The 18321-nt window shown below is 50.9% G+C and overlaps 1 protein-coding gene across 1 annotated transcript in view; it reads left to right on the plus strand.

Annotated features, from left to right (window-relative positions):
* Nucleotides 1-642: 642 nt before the first annotated feature.
* SLC6A2 (solute carrier family 6 member 2) overlaps nt 643-18321 on the plus strand; it is a 45517-nt gene continuing 27838 nt past the window's right edge. The window contains exons 1-4 of the mRNA XM_017646308.3: nt 643-899; nt 1411-1735; nt 13763-13894; nt 15755-15992. Coding sequence (XP_017501797.1) covers nt 1462-1735; nt 13763-13894; nt 15755-15992 — 644 coding nt within the window. The 5' untranslated portion in view covers nt 643-899; nt 1411-1461. The remainder of the gene's footprint in view (nt 900-1410; nt 1736-13762; nt 13895-15754; nt 15993-18321) is intronic.

An 18321-nucleotide genomic window follows, 5' to 3' on the forward strand; every position in this document is an offset into this window, starting at 1 on the left:
TTTATTTATCATGTTTCTTGTTTCCGTCAGTCTCCCCCTCTCCCAAATGTAAACTCTATCATGTCCGGAATTTTTAAGTTGTCAGCTAATGTACCCCAAGAGCCTAGAATAGTGCCTGGCATAAATGCCTGAAGGGGTGAATGAATGAATGAATGAATGAACAGCATTTCTCAGCCTTGAAATAAGCGCTGGGTTGTGACCTTTCACCGCCAAGCCAGCCAAACAAAACCCACCCCAGTGGCCTGCCAGCATCGGTTGCCGTCGTAGGCACTGAGCAGAACATTCCCATTTTGTTGATGGTGGAACTCTGGCAGAATAGTTTAAGTGACCTGCCTCGGTGACAGACTGGTCCTGAACCGGGTCATTTGCAATCCCGCGGCTTCCCAGTCCCTTCTTAGACACGGCTCCGACCTAGTTCTGGGCGTCTCGCTCCCTTCCCGGGGTGGGAGGTCAGAGCCTGCTGCCCCCGGGAGCTGCGTCCAGTGCCGCGGTGCGTGCTGTAAAGGGACTGGGCGCCCGGGTCCCGAGAATCGCCGGGAGCAGGGCTCCCGCCGCCCCCCGAGCCCGCGCCGCGCCCCCGCCCCCGTCCAGCCCCGGCCGCGCTGTCAGTCTCCATTAGTGTTAACAGGCTCCAGACAGAGAGGGCCCGGCGCTGGGTTAATGCAATCGGCGCGTTACCTGGGGCGCAGGCTACATTACCAGCCCGGCCCCCGCCCGGAGCGGCAGAACCAGCCAGCCCGCGCCCGCCGGCCGCCCCGCGCCTCCAGCGCTCCTCCAGCGGCACCCTAGCGCCACGCGGCGGAGCCCAGCCCCAACCCGCGCCCCACAGCCGCCGAAGGCGAGGCGGGTCCTGGACAGGCCGGGCACCAGGCACCCAAGATCCCGTCGCTGCCCAACACGTGAGTGTGCCCTGCGCGCGGGACCTGGCTAGGTGCGCGGGGGAGGCCCAGGCTGAGTCGCACGGAGCTCAAGAGCCAGTGAGTTTGAAGTGCAGGAGTGTACGCGTCCGGGAAGGCTCCTGGGGCTCCGGGAGATGGCGCAGACCCGAGCTGGGGGGAGTGGACAGCAAGCTACACCCGGCAGGGTCACCGCCCTGGGAAACGCAGGCGCAGCGTGTCCAAACCCCGCCGTTTGGGGGCGAGAGGGAGCGCGCGAATGAGAGAAGCTCTGCGGGGTCTCAAGCTAGATGTACAGGGCGCCAGGGGAGGTCTCCTCCTCTAAGTTCCCTCTCAGTCCGTCTCGCCACTACCTCTGTTTCCAATTTTTTCCAACAGACGCGCGCTTTTCCGGGAGCCCCGCGTCCGCTTAGCGAGCGCTAGCCCCAGTATCTCCGGCGCTCCCGGGAGAGTTCCGGGGGTGTAGGCAGGGTGGATGGTCCAGTCACCACATCTTCTCCTTTTATCCAAGTAGTGCCTCGGCCAGCTCCCAGTACCGTTGACGTCCCTCTCTCCAGCCGCACCCATGCTTCTGGCGCGGATGAACCCGCAGGTGCAGCCGCAGAACAGCGGGGAGGACCCCGGTCCCGAGCTGTCCCTGTCGGCGCGCAAAGGAGCTGACCTGTTGGTGGTAAAAGAGCGCAACGGCGTCCAGTGCCTCCTGGCGTCCCGCAGCGGCGATGAGCGCCCCCGGGAGACCTGGGGCAAGAAGATAGACTTTCTGCTGTCTGTGGTGGGCTTCGCGGTGGACTTGGCCAATGTGTGGCGCTTCCCCTACCTCTGCTACAAGAACGGCGGCGGTGAGCTCCTTGATGGCCTGGGGGGTTGGACTTGGGAGGGTACCTGTCCGAAGTGGTGGAGGGAAACAGGAAGCACACAGGCAAGTCAGCAGCATGGGAAGAGGCAGGACAGGGCTCCAGGAGAAAGGACTGGAGTCCCCATTGGAAAAGGGAAATGGGGGCATGACATTGGACAGTGCTAGGCACATGGCGGGAAGGACAGAATTCGGGGCACCATGTTGGGTGAGAAACCCTGAACTTTGTGATGGTCTGTGGGAAGGGAGGTGGAAATTTGAAGAGTCTTGAAGGGGCATCAGAAATGCACAGGATGTGACAACCAGACACAAGGTGACCCTAAATCTAGCATACTGAGCCTTGAAGCTGGGGCCCTGGGGCCACAAGGGGATAGAGGACTTTGGAGGCACTGCATTCTTGGGGACAGAGACTCAAGCAGACATGCACAAAGAGAAGCTAATGTCAGAGAGAACTCCCAGGTTTTTTCTTGTTTTGCTGGAGGGACCAGAGTGCACAGCCGAGATAGGGTTGCATCAGTTGGTACCAAGAGCTGGCCTGACGCTTGGGGCAGGAGGCCTGGGTGACAGGGACGAAGCCTCCTCCTCCTGGGGTCCTGGCCACACTGCAGGGCAGAGTGGGAGTAGGGCCTGGAGAAGACTGTAGTGGAGTAGCCAAGCTCTGTCCCCTTCCCCCTGCTGGGTGACAGATCACCTGCCTGGGTTGAGAGCCTGGAGATCAGCTACAGCCCATCAGGGGCCATAGCCCAGGGGGCAGGATACCTACAGAGGGCCTTTGCTCCTGGGGTGCCCAAACCACCCCAATCCTATCCCCTTTGCTGGAACAAACTCAGGAGTGCTCTGCAGAGAGCCTTGGAAAATGACCCAGGAAAACCTCTTTCTCTACACTGGGCCATCCTGCCTGGCAGTGGTTCTGGTTCAGGACCCCAAGAGGTCAAAGGGGGGCAGGTTGAGAGTTTGGAGCTGGGCAGAGAGAAAGCTTATGATCTGTCCCATGGGGCCTGGGACAGCTGTTGGCTTCCATGTGTACTGTGGATGAAAAATGGGAGACATGATGTGAAGGTAAAATTCTTTGGGGTTTGGCTGCTGCAGCTCCTCAAAAGTTTCTGGGCAGGTTGAAAATTCTGGTCCTTTGGACCCGAGGAGGGAGCAAATGCAAATGTGATGTATTTTTTAAAAGCAGAGAGTTGAAAATTGAAAGACAGACTGAGAGACCATAGGATGTGCCATCCAGCATGTCCTCGGTGACTGTCTGAGACTTCATGTCCCTAGACAGCGGGAGGTTCTAGCATTAATCTGCAATATTTGTTGGGTTCCTCTTGAGGAACAATGCTAGGCTCTGCAGGGATCACCTAGATGTGCGAACCACCACATCTGCCTGCCAGGACCTTTAGGCATCTAAACTTTTGTCACACCACCACATGTCATTTCCACTGTTGCAAGTGTTTGTTGAAACTAAAAGCACCCGAACAGCCAAGCGGACACATGGGCCAGATAGAGGTTCTTGGGCTTTCACTGACATTCTGTGTTCACGTGGCCATTACCACTGACTGAGAGTGCCTGTTATATGCAAGGTGACACATTTTGGGCACAGATCACAGACTTATCACAGGTTCCAATTTTTAGGTGAAGTTGTCAGGGAGCGCCCTCCTCTAGGCTCACTAGCCCTGCCCATCACCCATCCTGACCTGTTTGGCCATTGGTCTCTTTGTGGGTCTGTCTCCCAAACAGACTGGGGCACATTGAGAGCACAGACTGTAGTTTTTTCATCCTTGTTTTTCTCATGCCCAAGATAAGGCCTAGATCCTAGGAATATGGTAGAAAGTATCCAACAAACTTCTGCTGAGTGAATATATCAACGAAACGGTCCAAACCCTCGAAGGCCTAACGCCTGTCCAGGAACAGCAGAAACCCTGTAAATGTGCACAGCTGGCAGTCTGGAGATTAGGAGCTTTGGCTGTGGAGTCCTGGGTTCCAACTTTTGGCTGTGCGACTTTGGGCAACTCTCCAAGCCTGTCTTCTCATCTATCAAGTGGAAATAACGGTGTTCAACTCAGAGGGTGTTGTGAGGACTAAGCACCCTATGCTCGGTGTGGAGAGCGTGGCGTGGAGGATGGCCTTAGCAAAGGGAGTTGCTGCCTTTTAGAACATCATTATGACGATGTGTGAAGTGGACAGAAGAGATGACAGGTGCTCCCAAGACCTGAGGAGGGAGCTTCTTAGGAAAGATTTGAGGAGGTGGACTGTGGTGGGACCTCAGCCCCTCAGGATGGGAGGTGCCTGGACAAGCCTCCAGAAGGGAAGAAGTATTCTTGTGCAAGAAGGCATGTGGGATCATCTCAGAGACTGGGAGCACAGGCTGGCTGAAGGGCAAGCCGGAGAGGGAGCGGCAGAGTGGGGTTATGCTGTGGGCACCTTGAATGCCAGGCTAAGGAGTGGGGAAGTTAAACCAGTGAGTTTCCATTTCTGGCTAGGATGTCCATGGTTGGCACAAGGGAGCAGAGCAGCCCCCATCTCAGAGTCTGAGGCAGCTCCTTTTCTAACTGACTCTTGCCCCTCTGAGGGAGCTCAGTGGGCCCCTTGTGGGCTTCATTTCACAACTGTCAGGCTCACATTCAAAGGCACTTGGGTCTTGGCTTCTCCTTGTGGACCAATTCTTATCCAGTAATTCTAAAGTCATCCCCTGAGATGGGCAAGCTGTTTGGCAGGTGGGCCTCCTGTAACCATGGCAGCAACCAGAAGACCCAAGTTTGAATCCCAGTTCTGTTACCCTGGGCATGGTCCAGCTCCTCTCAGACCCCAAATGCCCCTCTGCAGCTGGAGGTGAGCTTTGATGACCCCCATTCCCCTCCAATGACCTGGCTCAGTGCTGTGCCCCAGCCGGGCCTCACCCGCTCTGTTATTTAACAGCCTGTGTGCTCTTCTGGTGTTGGTACTCACCTGGTGTAACTCTGGGGAGAAGAAATCCCAGGGCAAAATACCTCTAAAACTGAAATCAGTTAAAGGGAGAAATGAAGTTTAAAACCCGTTTATTGCTTGCAAACCGCGGTCTGGGAGCTGTCTCTTGCTCCGTCAGAAGCAAGCAAGACACACACACCCTGCCACAAAACCTCTAAGGTTCTACTAAGCCCTCAGTGACCCAGCTAATCACCCACTGATATGGAGATGAACTACTGCTCTCCAGCCCTTAGGAGCACTTGTTTATATGTAGATGCACTAAAGCCAGGTGAGAGATTCTGGAATATTACAATTTTACCCACACACAGTACCCTCCAAGTCTGGCTATTCGTGCTGGCCCAGACTGGAAGAGGTTTTGAAATGATAAAGGTGCCAATAGTATAGGCCCCTGGCTAAGATTTTTTTTAAGGAATTACTGGGAAAGATCAACTTTTTGGAACATCTTCCAAAGGCCAGCCACTGGGATGCATGGGTACAGGAGGCTTCCGGCGGGGAAAGCCAGTCTGGGAAGTTCCTGGGCTTTTGTTCAGAACCTTCTTACACAAGGAGACAGTGCCAGGACATGGGGCAGTTTCTAGGGTGCCAGATTCTCCCTCTGCAACTGTGCTCTTGGGCCTGGCCTGTCATGGGGCCCAGGTAGGAAAGGGCAGATCGACTGGTCCCCCTGTCTGCGTCCCTGTCAGGGAGGAGGCTGCTGTTTGTTATCCTTTGCAAATGGCTGCTTCTGTTTGATACACGTCCTGTGTTATCAGAGACAACGCCTGCAGGTTCGGACAGACCCAGATTTGAACCTGAACCTGAAATATAGCCTTAGACAAGTCACACATCCCCTCTGGGCCTCAGTTTCCTTGTGCATAAAAGGAGAATAACTGTACCTTCCTGATGTTAGCAGTGATGTGTGCAAAGCACTCCAATGTCTGGCACATAGTAGGGGCTCAATAAATGAGCTGTTACTACTGTTCTTATTGTTCAATTATTTTGAGCATCATGTTCAAACAGGCTAGATCTGGCAGTAGGGCACAGCCCTGATTTTGGAGGGTGCAGAATTGGTTCTAAGAGGAAATTGATGATGAGAAAAAAGGGAAATAAGGCCTGGGAATTAAGACTCAAGATCTGGGCTTCGCTCCATATTCTGGCAGTGAAACCTTATTGCACTGTAGCTTCCTCTCCTGGAAAATGGGGATCAACATTCTTGCATGGGGTCCCATGAAGGTCCTATGAGATACGGTTTGGGTCATGAATAGGGTTCTCTCCCTGCATAAGCTGAGGGTCTCAGGTATCCACAGCTTTTTGGGAACCTCTTGGTGCAAATGTCTGGGGTACTTAAGGCTGGTACAGGGGGCAGGACTTCGCAAACTCCATGCCTTCCCATCCAGCCTGCCTGCAGGGCACTGCCTACAGCCTGAGCTTGCCAAGCCTGACGCTAATTCTTTAGCTCAGGTGCCCATGAGCCAGCCCGCTGGTGTGGCCCTCCAGCTGACATGTTTGCAGGAATGAGGTGCTCTTCTGGGGCTGAAGCTGAGACCTTGGTCACCAGCATGATTTGGCCCATTGCTCTGAGCTGGCTAAAAAAATCTAGAGAGACTGTTTCCAACAAGATGGGATTTCACAGGGATAAACGTTAACGCACTGCCCTGTAGTGCCAAACCCAACTTCCCAAGTGAGGATTAGGCCCCAGCAAGGCGGGAAAGGCCCTGGGGCTTTCATTAGCAGCGTTCTCCATGTGAGTCATGCAGGGATCCATTTATTTAACCAAAAATATTTACTAAATGTCCATCATATGCCAGGAACACAGAGATGAGCAAAAGGCAATTTGTGCCTTTAGGGAGTTCATAGTGTATTGTAGATCCTAAAAGTTAATGTCATTTTGGATTCTAGTTTTGGAAGTATTACATCCTAAGTGAGGGAGGTGAGGTTCTACTCTGTTCTTCACATGTTTTATTTTCCTCTATAGTGGAGTTTTGATCATCCCCAGACACCCTCTAATTTGTTTCCTTTAAAGAGACCAGGATGGACATGGGAAACCAGAACCTTCAAAGCGCTCTGTGGAAAGCTCCACCTTCGTTAATAAAAATCAAGTCCAGATCCTGCAAAGTTGCCAGCAGAGGTAGAACTGCCCATGCGGAGGGGGAGCTCCGATGCTAATTCCCCTGAATCCCACCCCCACTGCCCTTCTTAGAAGAGTGGTGTTTAATCTGTCAGGGGAGTGGGGGTGTTTCCTTGCTGGGACTGTCCCCTGGTCTCAGTGCTAAGGCCCAGAGGCCAGCTGGAAGGACCTCTAAGGTGAGGGTGAGGGGGTGACCCCTTAATGGAGCCAAAAAAGCCAGCTCTTCATTCTGTGTAGAATCTGTCCTGGAGCCGCAGGAGCTGTTGCAGAGGCTTCTGTGGCTGCTCCTGTCCAGTCCTGGTAAAGCGAGGGAGGGAGGGGAGTGGGGCAGGACTTTACCTGGGCTGAGGTGACAGGGACCCTGCCTGTGGTCACTGAGGGTTCCAAGGAGATCTGTTTGGGGAAGGAGGAGACATGAGTTGGTACCATGTGGCTCAGCAGCTGTCCCCTGGGCAGAAGTCTCTCTGTGATGACAAAGTGGAATGATCTGGACTTGGTTTATTATGGGAACTGGAGTGTTTTCCTAAATAATGGCCTCGGGAAGCCGGCCGTTTAACTGGCAAAGACACCCAGGGCACAAAGGGAAGGGGCTGGTTTGTGTTGTTCTCCATGGCTGAGGGACAGAACGAAGGCAGTGGGTGGAGGCTGCAAGGACAGGGCTTTGCGGAAGGGGAGGAAGCCCTGGCCAGATGGAGAGGGTGGCTGGCAGGTTCAGCAAAGCCTCAGCTCACCATGGGCACCTCTGAAGCTTTCCTGAGGTTTGGCCCTCTTGACTTGTCCTGACCTGAGGTGAGGGGGCCAGACCTGTATACCCTGATGTTGACTGATTATGGATGCCAGCTGACCTGGGAAGGGGATGTGGCCTGGGTGAGGTGGCTCTCCATTGCCACAGGAGCTCCCAAAGGGCTGACAGCTAAGGGCTGAGCTGTCCCAGCAGTGTGGCAGACGGTCCACTCCCGAAGGGGTTCTGGGCAGCTCTGCGGGGAGCCCTTTTGGTCATGGGGCTGGCAGTGGCCCTGGAGGATCTGGACCCTGCTCTTGCTCATGGGTGGCACTCTTATTTGGACACAAGGGTGAGTAGCCAGCCTCACCTAAAAAGAGATTAGGGCCATGAGGGGCCCAAGGGACTGTGTCAGGCCCTTCTGTGCCAGCGAGCCTCTAGCAGGTGGTCTGGCTGTGCCCGCCAAGGACCCGGGTGACCTCAACCACAGGGCAATCCTCAACTTGCTGTTTCCAGTTTACAAAAGTGCATCCTTCTGCTCTTCTGTGTGACGGCACAACATGATTCTCATTCACAGAGCACCTGTGGGATGCCAGGTACTTCGCCTCGGTTACCTCTGCCTATCACAGCAAACCAGGGGCACAGCTCTTACTGTCCCTACTTACAAAGAGGGAACTAAAGCTCAGAGAAGTCACATTTACTCAAGGTCACAGAGACATAAGTAGTAGGTGGGGGGCTGGGGCAGGACTGTCTCTAGATCCAGGGAAGGAAGTAAAAGGAATAAACTCTGCTTTCACATATACTTACACTCTTCTGACACCAAATGTATGGGAACTGTCTCCATACCAACCAATTCCCCACCTCTCTAGACACCAGCTGGGAGTCCTACATTCAGTGTTTGACACCATCTACCTGGAGTTAGGGCAGACAGACACCACAGTTTAAGGACTCAGTCCCACAAAAGATACCAGTTACAAGGCCCAAGTTTTCAATTGCTTCTGACTGACTATAAACCAGGGGTTCACATGATTCCCTCTTCCAGTTCAATACTTTGCTCTAACAGTTCACAGAATGCAGGGAAGCACTCACATGTTCCAGTTTATTGCAAAGGCTTTGATAAAGGATGGAGATGAGGTTTGTGGGGCAAGGTGTGGAAGAGTCCCAAGTACAGGCACCTCTGTCCCCGTGGAGCTGGGGTGCATCACCCTCTGGCACATCGATGTGTTTGCCAATTTGGAAGTGTTCAAACTCTGTAGTTCGGGGGTTCTGTGGAGGTATGCTCAATATTAATTTAATCCCCAGCCCCTCTCCCCTCCCTAGAAGGTAGGGCTGGGGCTGAAAGCTCCAAGCTTCTAATTATGGTTTGGCCTTTCTGGTGACCAGCGCCCATCCAGGAGCCCACCAGAAGTCTTGTCATTAGAACGAAAGCCACATCTATCACCCAGAAAATTCCAAGGGATTTAGGAGCTCTGGGTACGATCTTCCTGTCACCCCCACTCAGGAACTTACAAGGGTTTTTGGGAGTTCTGTGTCAGGAACCCAGAACAGAGGCCAAATATATGTATTTCTTATGTCACAGGGGTCTGCCCTGGGCTCTGTGCTTTGGGGACCCTCCTCCGCCTTCCTCCCCTTCTCACTAGGGCCTGCCTGCCCTGAACTCTGCCTCCCAAATGCCACACTCCAGTACCTAGTCTCTGGGATTCCCTGTGCAAACCGCCCAGACCCTCTGCATCTGCCTGGGCCTCTCACCTGACTCCATCCTCTGTAACGGGGACCGTGCTGCAGGTTTTCACAGCCCCAGCCCGGGGGCGTGCTCTGGGACACATTGTCTGCAGGGGCCGTGGACACAGCTTAGACATGTAGGTGCAAGAGTCCACATGTGTGTGCAAAAGACCTCACAGTCGCTGGTTGCAGATGGAAGTGGAGCGGAAGTGGGGTACGGAGCAAATGGGGCTCCCCGCATGGCACTGTATTCCAGTGCAGAGCTCCAGGAGCTGAGGGTTCCAAATTCAAATTTTATAATAGAACCATCATGAAGGTCTAGTTGGCATTGTAGAGGATAGAAAAGGTTTGATCTAACTGTTGTGGGCTGATTTGTCCCCTTAAATATGGAAACACATGCAGGGAAGATTCCTAGTGATCTCACCCTGGCCCCACAAGCTTGCCGTGGGCCTGCTGGGGGCAGCCCTGTCTCCTGAAATTGCTCGCCCCCTGCACCCTGCTGTCATTATGCCCTTGGGATGTTTGGCAGGGAGGGACAATCTGGCTACCCTGGGCAATGACCGAGGTTTCCAAGGATCTCTGGTGAAAGCCATGGGCAGTGACAATGCACCGCTGAGCTACAGCCACCGAAGGCACAGTGCTGTGGGGTTTTGGCATCTCAATGCAGCAGCGTGAGGCCAGAATCCAGTGTGAGGAATCCTGCCTCCAGCAGGCTGGGAAGCTGGCCCATACAGGCCTCAGGGGGCCCTCCTGTCCTTTCTGTGGCCCCTCCCTGAGCACATTCCCTCTGCTCCCCAGGAGGCCTGGGCCTTACCACCTCTTGCTGAGGCCCCTACAGGCTTTCCCTTTCCTTTCTCCAGTTCCTCCTCATCTGCCTGGGGGCTGTTCCTGTGCATCCCACTTGAAACTTGGTGATCACTGGGCTTCCTTTCCAAAGGACTTGGCATGGGCACAGAGGATTCCAGAATCCCTGGGTGACCAGTAGGATTCCTCTCTAATGGTGGGGTGTCAGGCAGTGTGCATTGGGCTAGAGGTGATGGGACAGATGTTTTCCTTCCTAAACTAATCCAAAGGCCACATTTTAGAGCCCCTTTCACAATTGACAATTATTTTCCTGGTGTGTTTGTGTGAGTGTGTCAAGGTGCAGAAATATGTGTGTATCTTCACATGAGTAATACATGTGTGTGTGAGTTTCCATATGTGTTTGAATATGTTGAAAATGCCCAGAACTGAGACCCTCAGGAGGTATATGCCTGTGTTTCTCCAGGTCTGCCCCTGAGTCCAGCCCTTGCATAACCAGAGCAGTCCAGAGTCATGACAGCATCCTGGGCTGTTCTCAGACCCTGTATGAGGCTGGCTGCCGCTGGCACCACCCCACAAGGAGACGTAGTGGGGCTGCATGAATGTGGCAGTAATGGCCCTTGCAGGGCAGCCACTTCTAGGAAGTTTGCAACCCAGCCTCAGTTGCAGGGCTGTTTCTACAACAACCCTGTGCAGGGCTGTTTCTAGAAAAGCATCCTCAGCAGACCTCAGTCACCCCTTTCTAACTCTTCAGATCTACCCTGGCTTTGTCCAGATCTTTCTGCAAGGGGGTTTGGGCCAGCTAGCTGGGTGGTGTCCCCTTAGAATAAGCTGCTGGCCACAGGGCAGTTGCAGTTTTCATTCGTACTCAGCCCTTCCATCATTCCTGAATGTCTCAGGCTGTTTCCACTTGAAGCTTTGGCTGGCCCACATCAAACACGCTCTTAGAGAAGAGGCTTGGCTTGCGCAGACTCATCATCTTCTCTCTTTTGCTCCCATTGCTGGGGCTACCAGCCAGCACAAGAGGAAATGAATCTCAAGCTGGGCAGCATACCTACCTGTTGGCAGTGCTACCGAGAGGCTTAGAGTTAAGAAAACTGGCCAAACTGAGACGCCTGTTTAACTGGCCCACTTTGCTCTTTCCCTTCATTGTAGAAAAGACCATCAAGTAGCCAGCGGTAAACCTTAGTGCCAAGATCTGAGCCGTGACTGCTGGCTGTTTCCTTCCCTATTGTCCCTGGGGCCGCTGACTTCAGTCTTCAGGCCTAGTAAACAGTTGAATACATCTATTTCCCCTACTCCCTGGCACCAGGCCCCCAAGGGCAGTATCAAGTGGCCACAAGGTAGAGAGGGGCTCAGATAAATGCAGGTTTGCAGCCAAACTGCATACTTACTAATTTCGAAAGAAGATGATCTTTCTCAGACTCAGTTTCCTCACCTGTTAAATGGGATTAGTGTTGAGCTAAAAAAGTATTGGGGATAGTTTTAAATGATTAATTACATAAAAACTCAGTGCATAGCTTGGCATATAACACACTCAATAAATGGTACTTGTTACCTTCACCACCACCACCGACTTCCATCATCAGCACCACGACGGTTACTGCGAGCACTGTGGGATGGCTGATCTGTCCTCTCTGTGTGGGAGAAGGATGAGGGTGGGGACCGAAAGCAAGAAATGAGGAGTGGAAGAGAGGTTGGCATGCGGCCTTTCCAGAGAAGTCCAGGCTGGAGCAGAGGCTAGAGTACTGGACCAGCCTGTGACCAACAGACAAGGTGGCTCAGCAGACCCCAGATGCCCAGTTATAGAACACCCTCTCACCCAAGACCCTGTTCAGACTTATGTCCTTAATCAAAGCTGAAATGTCTGGAATCTGCAGAATATGTTGGGCATGGCTCTGGAGCTCTGCAGCCAGGCATACCTGGGCTCAAATCCCAGGTCTGTCATATGCCAACTGGGTAAGCTTGGTCAAGTCACTGAGTTTCTGTAAGCTTCCGTGTCTTCCTCTAAAAAATGGATAGAGCACTTGCTACTTCAGATAGTTTCTGGGTAGGGTAAGTGGGGTCACAGACATCCCGTGGCCAGTGCCCTGCTTGATACAAAGAAGGTACTCACTTCCCAGGAGTTTTCTTTCCTGTGGCTGGCTCACCTGCTGGTCTGTCCCCCGCTACCGAAGGCACCGCATCTCACCAGTGCTGCAGACACTTCACACTTTGTCCCAAAGGCCCTGGGCTGCCTGAGAAGAAACTCTGGGAAGAAAATGAGACTGACAGTCTGAGTAGCTGGGTGAGTTTAACCCTGGGGGCCATGTGACTTTGCCATAGTTCTCTGCTAGCTTGGAACCTCACTTTGCACATCTGTAAAATGGACATAGTAATAATCTTTACATTTGAGGGTTGTTGTGAGAATTAACTGGCACACTGCATGGAAAGTGCCTGGAACAGAGTAGGACATGTTATATTCCTAACATTACAGTCATTAAATATTTCCCGGTTTCTGCACCTTTCTGCTGTGGGTGGGCCAGAGTGTTTGGTTTCCATGGTTATGGCATCTCAGCATCTCAGCCAGAGGCCAGTGGTGGGAGGAGTGTGGATGTGGCCTGGCCACCTCCAGCTGCGTCAGGAAAAGGAGCTGGCATTTTGCTTTGCAGCCTGGGCTGACATGACATATGTCCCAGTGAGTCACCTCGGGGCAGCAGAGCCCTCTAAGCTCACCATGGGCTGCTGGCGTACTGAGATTTGTCTCTGAAACTCAGATGCATATAATTCCATCAGGAATTCTCCCAGGGAGTAGTTGCCACCCGTTGCCAGGGGACCCTCTATTTTCTGCGATGTTCTGGGTGGGCATCTTCCCTGGTCAGGGGCTTGAGCCTCTGGCCTCCCTGCTCCAGTATCTATTCATCTCCAGTCACCTGTAACAAGTTGAGCCCAATAGTTTGGAAGACCTGAATGCGAATCCTGCTACTGTCACTCGCCAGCAGTACAAACAGGATGGATTCAACTCCCTTCTCTGCCCTCAGTTTCCCTTGGGGTGACATAATGGCCCTGTCTGATTATGTCTATGAGCTGTTGTGAGACTTAGAAGGCTCCAGTGAGATCATATTTGGGAAAGCCCCATGTAACCTCAAGGTGAAAGACAGATGAGCAGCATTAGAAACTCTGTCGTATGTAACTTTGGGCTCTGTCTCTCCTTCTCTGCTCTCAAATTTCTTACCTATAAAAGGAAGGGCTTTTGGAAATTGGCATTCCCCAAAGTGATGATTCATGAAAGAAAAGGTTCTGTGCTTCAATAAACTGGTAAAGCCTACACCCGTGATCCTCATGGCACTGCTGTGGGCTGGGAGAATCCTGCCAGGATTCTTGCAGAACAAGCCTATTTTGCTTTGATTAGCCTAGACTTCCCTAATATGACCACAGAAGCTCATTATTGTGATATGATATGATATGATATGATATGATATGATATTTATATTATAGTATAGTATATTATTGCTATGACTACAGCTATTATTATTATTGTTACAATCACTTGTATTAATCACTGTGTAACTCTGTTTACCTACCGCAAAACACCTGGGAGGTGGCCGGGTGAGCAGATGAACCAGGACCCTCGAGGCTCCAGCAGACACTGATCCAAGCACTCTGAGGCACAGTCCCAAGCCTGGGCAGGGGTCTAGGGGGTCACAGTCTGCCTCTGGGTCCTCCAGGTGCCTTCCTGATCCCGTACACACTGTTCCTTGTCATCGCGGGAATGCCCTTGTTCTACATGGAGCTGGCTCTGGGCCAGTATAACCGGGAAGGGGCCGCCACGGTGTGGAAGATCTGCCCATTCTTCAAAGGTAAAGTTTGGGTCTTGGGGCTCCAGAGGTTGTCCAAAAGATTTCCATGGTGCCTTGGAGAATCTTCCCCAAAGGTGGGATCTGAGGTAGACCAAGCCTCTGGTGGGATTCACAGGCATCGGCAAGGCCAAGTGTGTCCACTCTTTAAAGTTACATGGAGAGCAGTTGGTGTGTCAGGAATAATTTTGGACTAGAAAGTCTGGAAACCTGGGTTCCAGTCCAGGCTCTACAGCTGAGGGGGACCAGAGGGTGTCTGTTTCCTGTAGGGGAAATGCTTATAGAAGTTTCAGAAGTACCCAGGATATATACCACTACTCTCTCCTCTTGCTCCCATGGCAGACATGATAAACTGACCGTGGACTCAGCCAGAAACTTACCTCACAATCCTTAATACAACAGCCAGGACTACTTGATCATGGCTAGGATATAAGATGACACCTGCTTGCATTCAAGACTTAGAGTGCATTTGGAGAAAGTGACGATGGCAACTGCCATTTCTTGGCCCCTGTACAGCTGTGAGAAGAGCATGGAGTAAGAATTAGTGTCTCCCAAACACTGGTCAGAGACTGGGCCCAGATGACAACACTGAGGGCCAGTGTGACTCCTATGAGCCTCTGCTTAGCTGGCACATGTCTCCCGAGTACCTCCTATGCACTCAGCCCTATAGTAGATGCAGGCCAGTACAAGAGGCTTATAAAATATGAGTATTATGATTCTTTTAGTTTAATTTCCAGAAATCCTAATCAAAGCAGCTTTATTATAAAAGACCTTATTGGCTTATGATTCAGTGAAGTCCAGGAGATCTACCTTCAGATACCACTTGTTCCAGGTGCTTGAATAATGTCATCTGGACTCTCAATCTCTCTCCAACTCAAGTCCTTTTTTTTTTTCCAGTGTTAGCCTCAGTCTCAGGCATATTCTTCTCAGGTGCTAACAAAGATGGCCATTAGCAACAGTAAGATTAAATCCTACCAAGTTTAATAATACCAAAGCAAAACGAAAACACCTTTATCATCCTAGCTTCATTAAAGGTCCTAGAGAAGACTGATTGGTTTGATTAAGTCATATGCCCATTTATCAACCAATCACTGTGGCTTTGGGAAAGCACAGCTCTGACTGGCCAGACCTGAGTCATGTGCCTACAGCTAGATCAAGGAAGTGAGGGATTAGCCAGGCCTAAACCTCATATGCTAAGAATGCTTAAGGCTACTTCCTTAAAATAATGTCATACAGGCCCAAAAAAATGCATATTATAGGCAAAAGCCATAGAACTAGCCCTAAAGGAGCTTCCAGTATGTTCAGGAAGCAGGTGGTTGAAAGTAGGATCCAGAGAATACACAGGGCTAAATTCTGACCAGGGGGTGCCGGTTTGGGGCTCCCTAGAAGCAGGTCCTGGGATAAGGATTCAGCGTAAGCGAGGTGATCCCTGGAAGACTAGTAGGGGACTGAGAAGGGGAGGCAGCCAATAAAGGGTGTGTCATCAGGTCAGTTCCACCATGGGCCAGGGACTGAATCCCATGGGGTTAACATGCTTTAGTGTTATCCTGCCCAAAGGAAAAGGGATCTGGGTACTTAGACTCCAATGCCTGGCCTGGCTTCTCCCTGGAGGCATTAAGGTCCTGGCATTTCTGGCCAGCCTGATGAGTGGGCAGAGGAGGATCCAGTGGCAAAAGAGAGTAGTCAGGCCAAAGGGACGGTGGGTGCTTAGGGTATACCGCTGGGGCTCTGACAATCTGCTACAGAAAAAGAGAGGCATAGGGATTGGGTGTTGCACTGGTTAGAGCCAGTTTCCCAGGAGAAGTGGCTCTGGGGCTGGGCCTGGGGAGACCTGTGCCTGACCGCTCTCTGTCCCTGACCCAGGAGTTGGCTATGCTGTGATCCTCATTGCCATCTACGTTGGCTTCTACTACAACGTCATCATCGCCTGGTCACTCTACTACCTCTTCTCCTCCTTCACCTTCAACCTGCCTTGGACTGACTGTGGCCATGCCTGGAACAGCCTGAACTGCACCGACCCCAAGCTCCTCAACGGCTCTGTGCTGGGCAACCACACCAAGTACTCCAAGTACAAGTTCACCCCAGCAGCAGAGTTTTACGAGTAAGTCATCCACCATTCATCCTGACCACACAGGTGCACTGAGACCTGTGCCGAGCAGGACCTGAGCCAAACGCTAAGGGAAACGACGCGGGAGGAGAGGCACATGACAGTCATTGTTCGTAACATGTACTGAGCAGGTGCCACACACCTGACCTGGGCCAGGAGCTGAGGACCGAGCCATGGACCAGGCAGCTGGAGGAGCCTGTGCTCTGGAGCAGGGAGGTGGGGGTGGGGAGACCATACATTCATCAACAGGTAAGGAAGCAAGAATGTGTTAGGAAGTGGACATGCCCTCCAGGAAACAAAACACATTTTAGGGAGTGTAAATGCTCTTAAGGAATTAAAACCAGGTATGTGGTAGAAAGGGGTTGCGGGGGAAAGAACTTAAGCTCAGGTTGGTCAGGGAGGGCTTCTCTGAGGAGGTGATGTAAGAACTGATCAAGTCAGCCAGGGGAACATCTAGGGGTTCAGCCAGCAGATGATGGAGCTGCAGCTTGAACCCCAATGCATCTGATCCTGAAGCTGTTGCCTGGCCCACTGCATGCTGCTTGCGCTCTCTGGAGCTTGTGAGTGAAATTCAGGAAGCGGGAGACAGGCCAGCTCTGTGCAGCTGGGGGAAATGATTTGGGCCATGTGTGCATGGGAGGAACTGACTGTGGTGGAAGACAGAACATCTTTTTAAAAAGACACTTTTTATGTTGAAATCATTTTAGACACAGAAAAATTGCCCTTCACCCAGCTTCCCCTAATGCTGACACCTTATATAACCATAGTGCAATGATTGAAATCAGAAAATTAACGTTAATATGCTATTAACTAACCTACTAAAGACCTTTTTTGAATTTGTCAGTTTTCCCACTAATGTCCTTCTCTGGCCCAGGATCCAGCCCTGAGTCCCATGTGGCATTTAGTTGTCATGTCTCCTTAGACTCCACCAATCTGTGACAGTTCTTCGATCTTTCCTGAGTGTCATGTGACCTTGACACTTCTGAAGAGTACCAGTCAATTCTGTAAAATAGCCCTCAGTGTGGGTTGGTTTGTTGTTTTCATCTGCTTAGACTGAAGTTCGGCATTTTTGACAAGAGTGCCATAGAGATGATGATGTATCCTCAGTGCATCTTCTCAGGGGTTATGTGACGCTAATCTCTTATCACTGGGGATGTCTGCTGCGCTCACTTGGTTAAGGCAGTGTCTGCCAGCTCCCGCCTATGCAGAGATAGTATTATTCCATTTGTAATTAGTAAATGTCTTCTGAGGAGCTACTTTGAGGTTATGTAAATAGCTTGTTCCTCATCATACTTTTGCCCGCATTTCTTGACATCCTTCAGTGATTCTTGCAAGCAAAGATGATTACTACTGTGTTTGTGATTTTCTATTCCCATCATTTCCTCTATATTAATTGATTGGAATTCTTCTCTAAGGATGTGTTGTCCTTTCCCCCTATTTATCCATTACTTTATTCACTTATCCATTCATTTTTAGTTGAGATGCAATTGACATATGACATTACATTAGTTTTAGGTGTACAACATAATAATTTGCTATATGTATATATTGTGAAATGATTACCACAATTATGTTTAGTTAATATCTACCATGACACATAATTACAATTTTTTCCTTATGATGAGAACTTTTAAGATCTAATCTCTTAGCAACTTTCAAATATACAATACAGTATTATTATTAACTATAGGATATAGTTAGTTAACTATCCTATAGTTAACTATAGGATATAAGATATATAACACTATATCCTCAGAACTTATTTATTTAATAACTGGAATTTTGTACCTTCTGACACCCTTCACCCATTGCACCCAGCCCTCACCCTTGTCTCTGGCAACCACCAATCTGTTTTCTGTATCTATGAATTTGTTTTTGTTGTTGTTTTTTAATTCCACATATAAGAGAGATCATATAGTATTTGTCTTTCTCTGTCTTACTTATTTCACTTAGCATAATGCCCTATGCTGTCAAGGCCCATCCATGTTGTGGTAAATGGCAGGATTTCTCTCTCTTTTTATGGCTGAATATTGTATATGCATACCATGATTTACAGATATAACACATTTTCTTCACCCATTCATCTGTTGATGCCCTTAGATTGTTTCCACAGCTAAGCTATTGTAAATAATGCTTCAGTGAATATAGGGATACAGATATCTTCCCAAATTAGTGTTTTTGTTTCCTTCCGATAGATACCCAGGAGTGGGACTTGTGGATCACAGGGCAGCCCTCCATTCTGGTTTCCATAGTGACTGCATCAACTTACATTCCCACCTGTGGTGCACGAAGAGTCCCTTTTCTCCACATCCTCACCAACACT

The sequence above is a fragment of the Manis javanica genome, chromosome 17, assembly GCF_040802235.1.
Source record: "Manis javanica isolate MJ-LG chromosome 17, MJ_LKY, whole genome shotgun sequence".
NCBI lineage: Eukaryota > Metazoa > Chordata > Mammalia > Pholidota > Manidae > Manis > Manis javanica.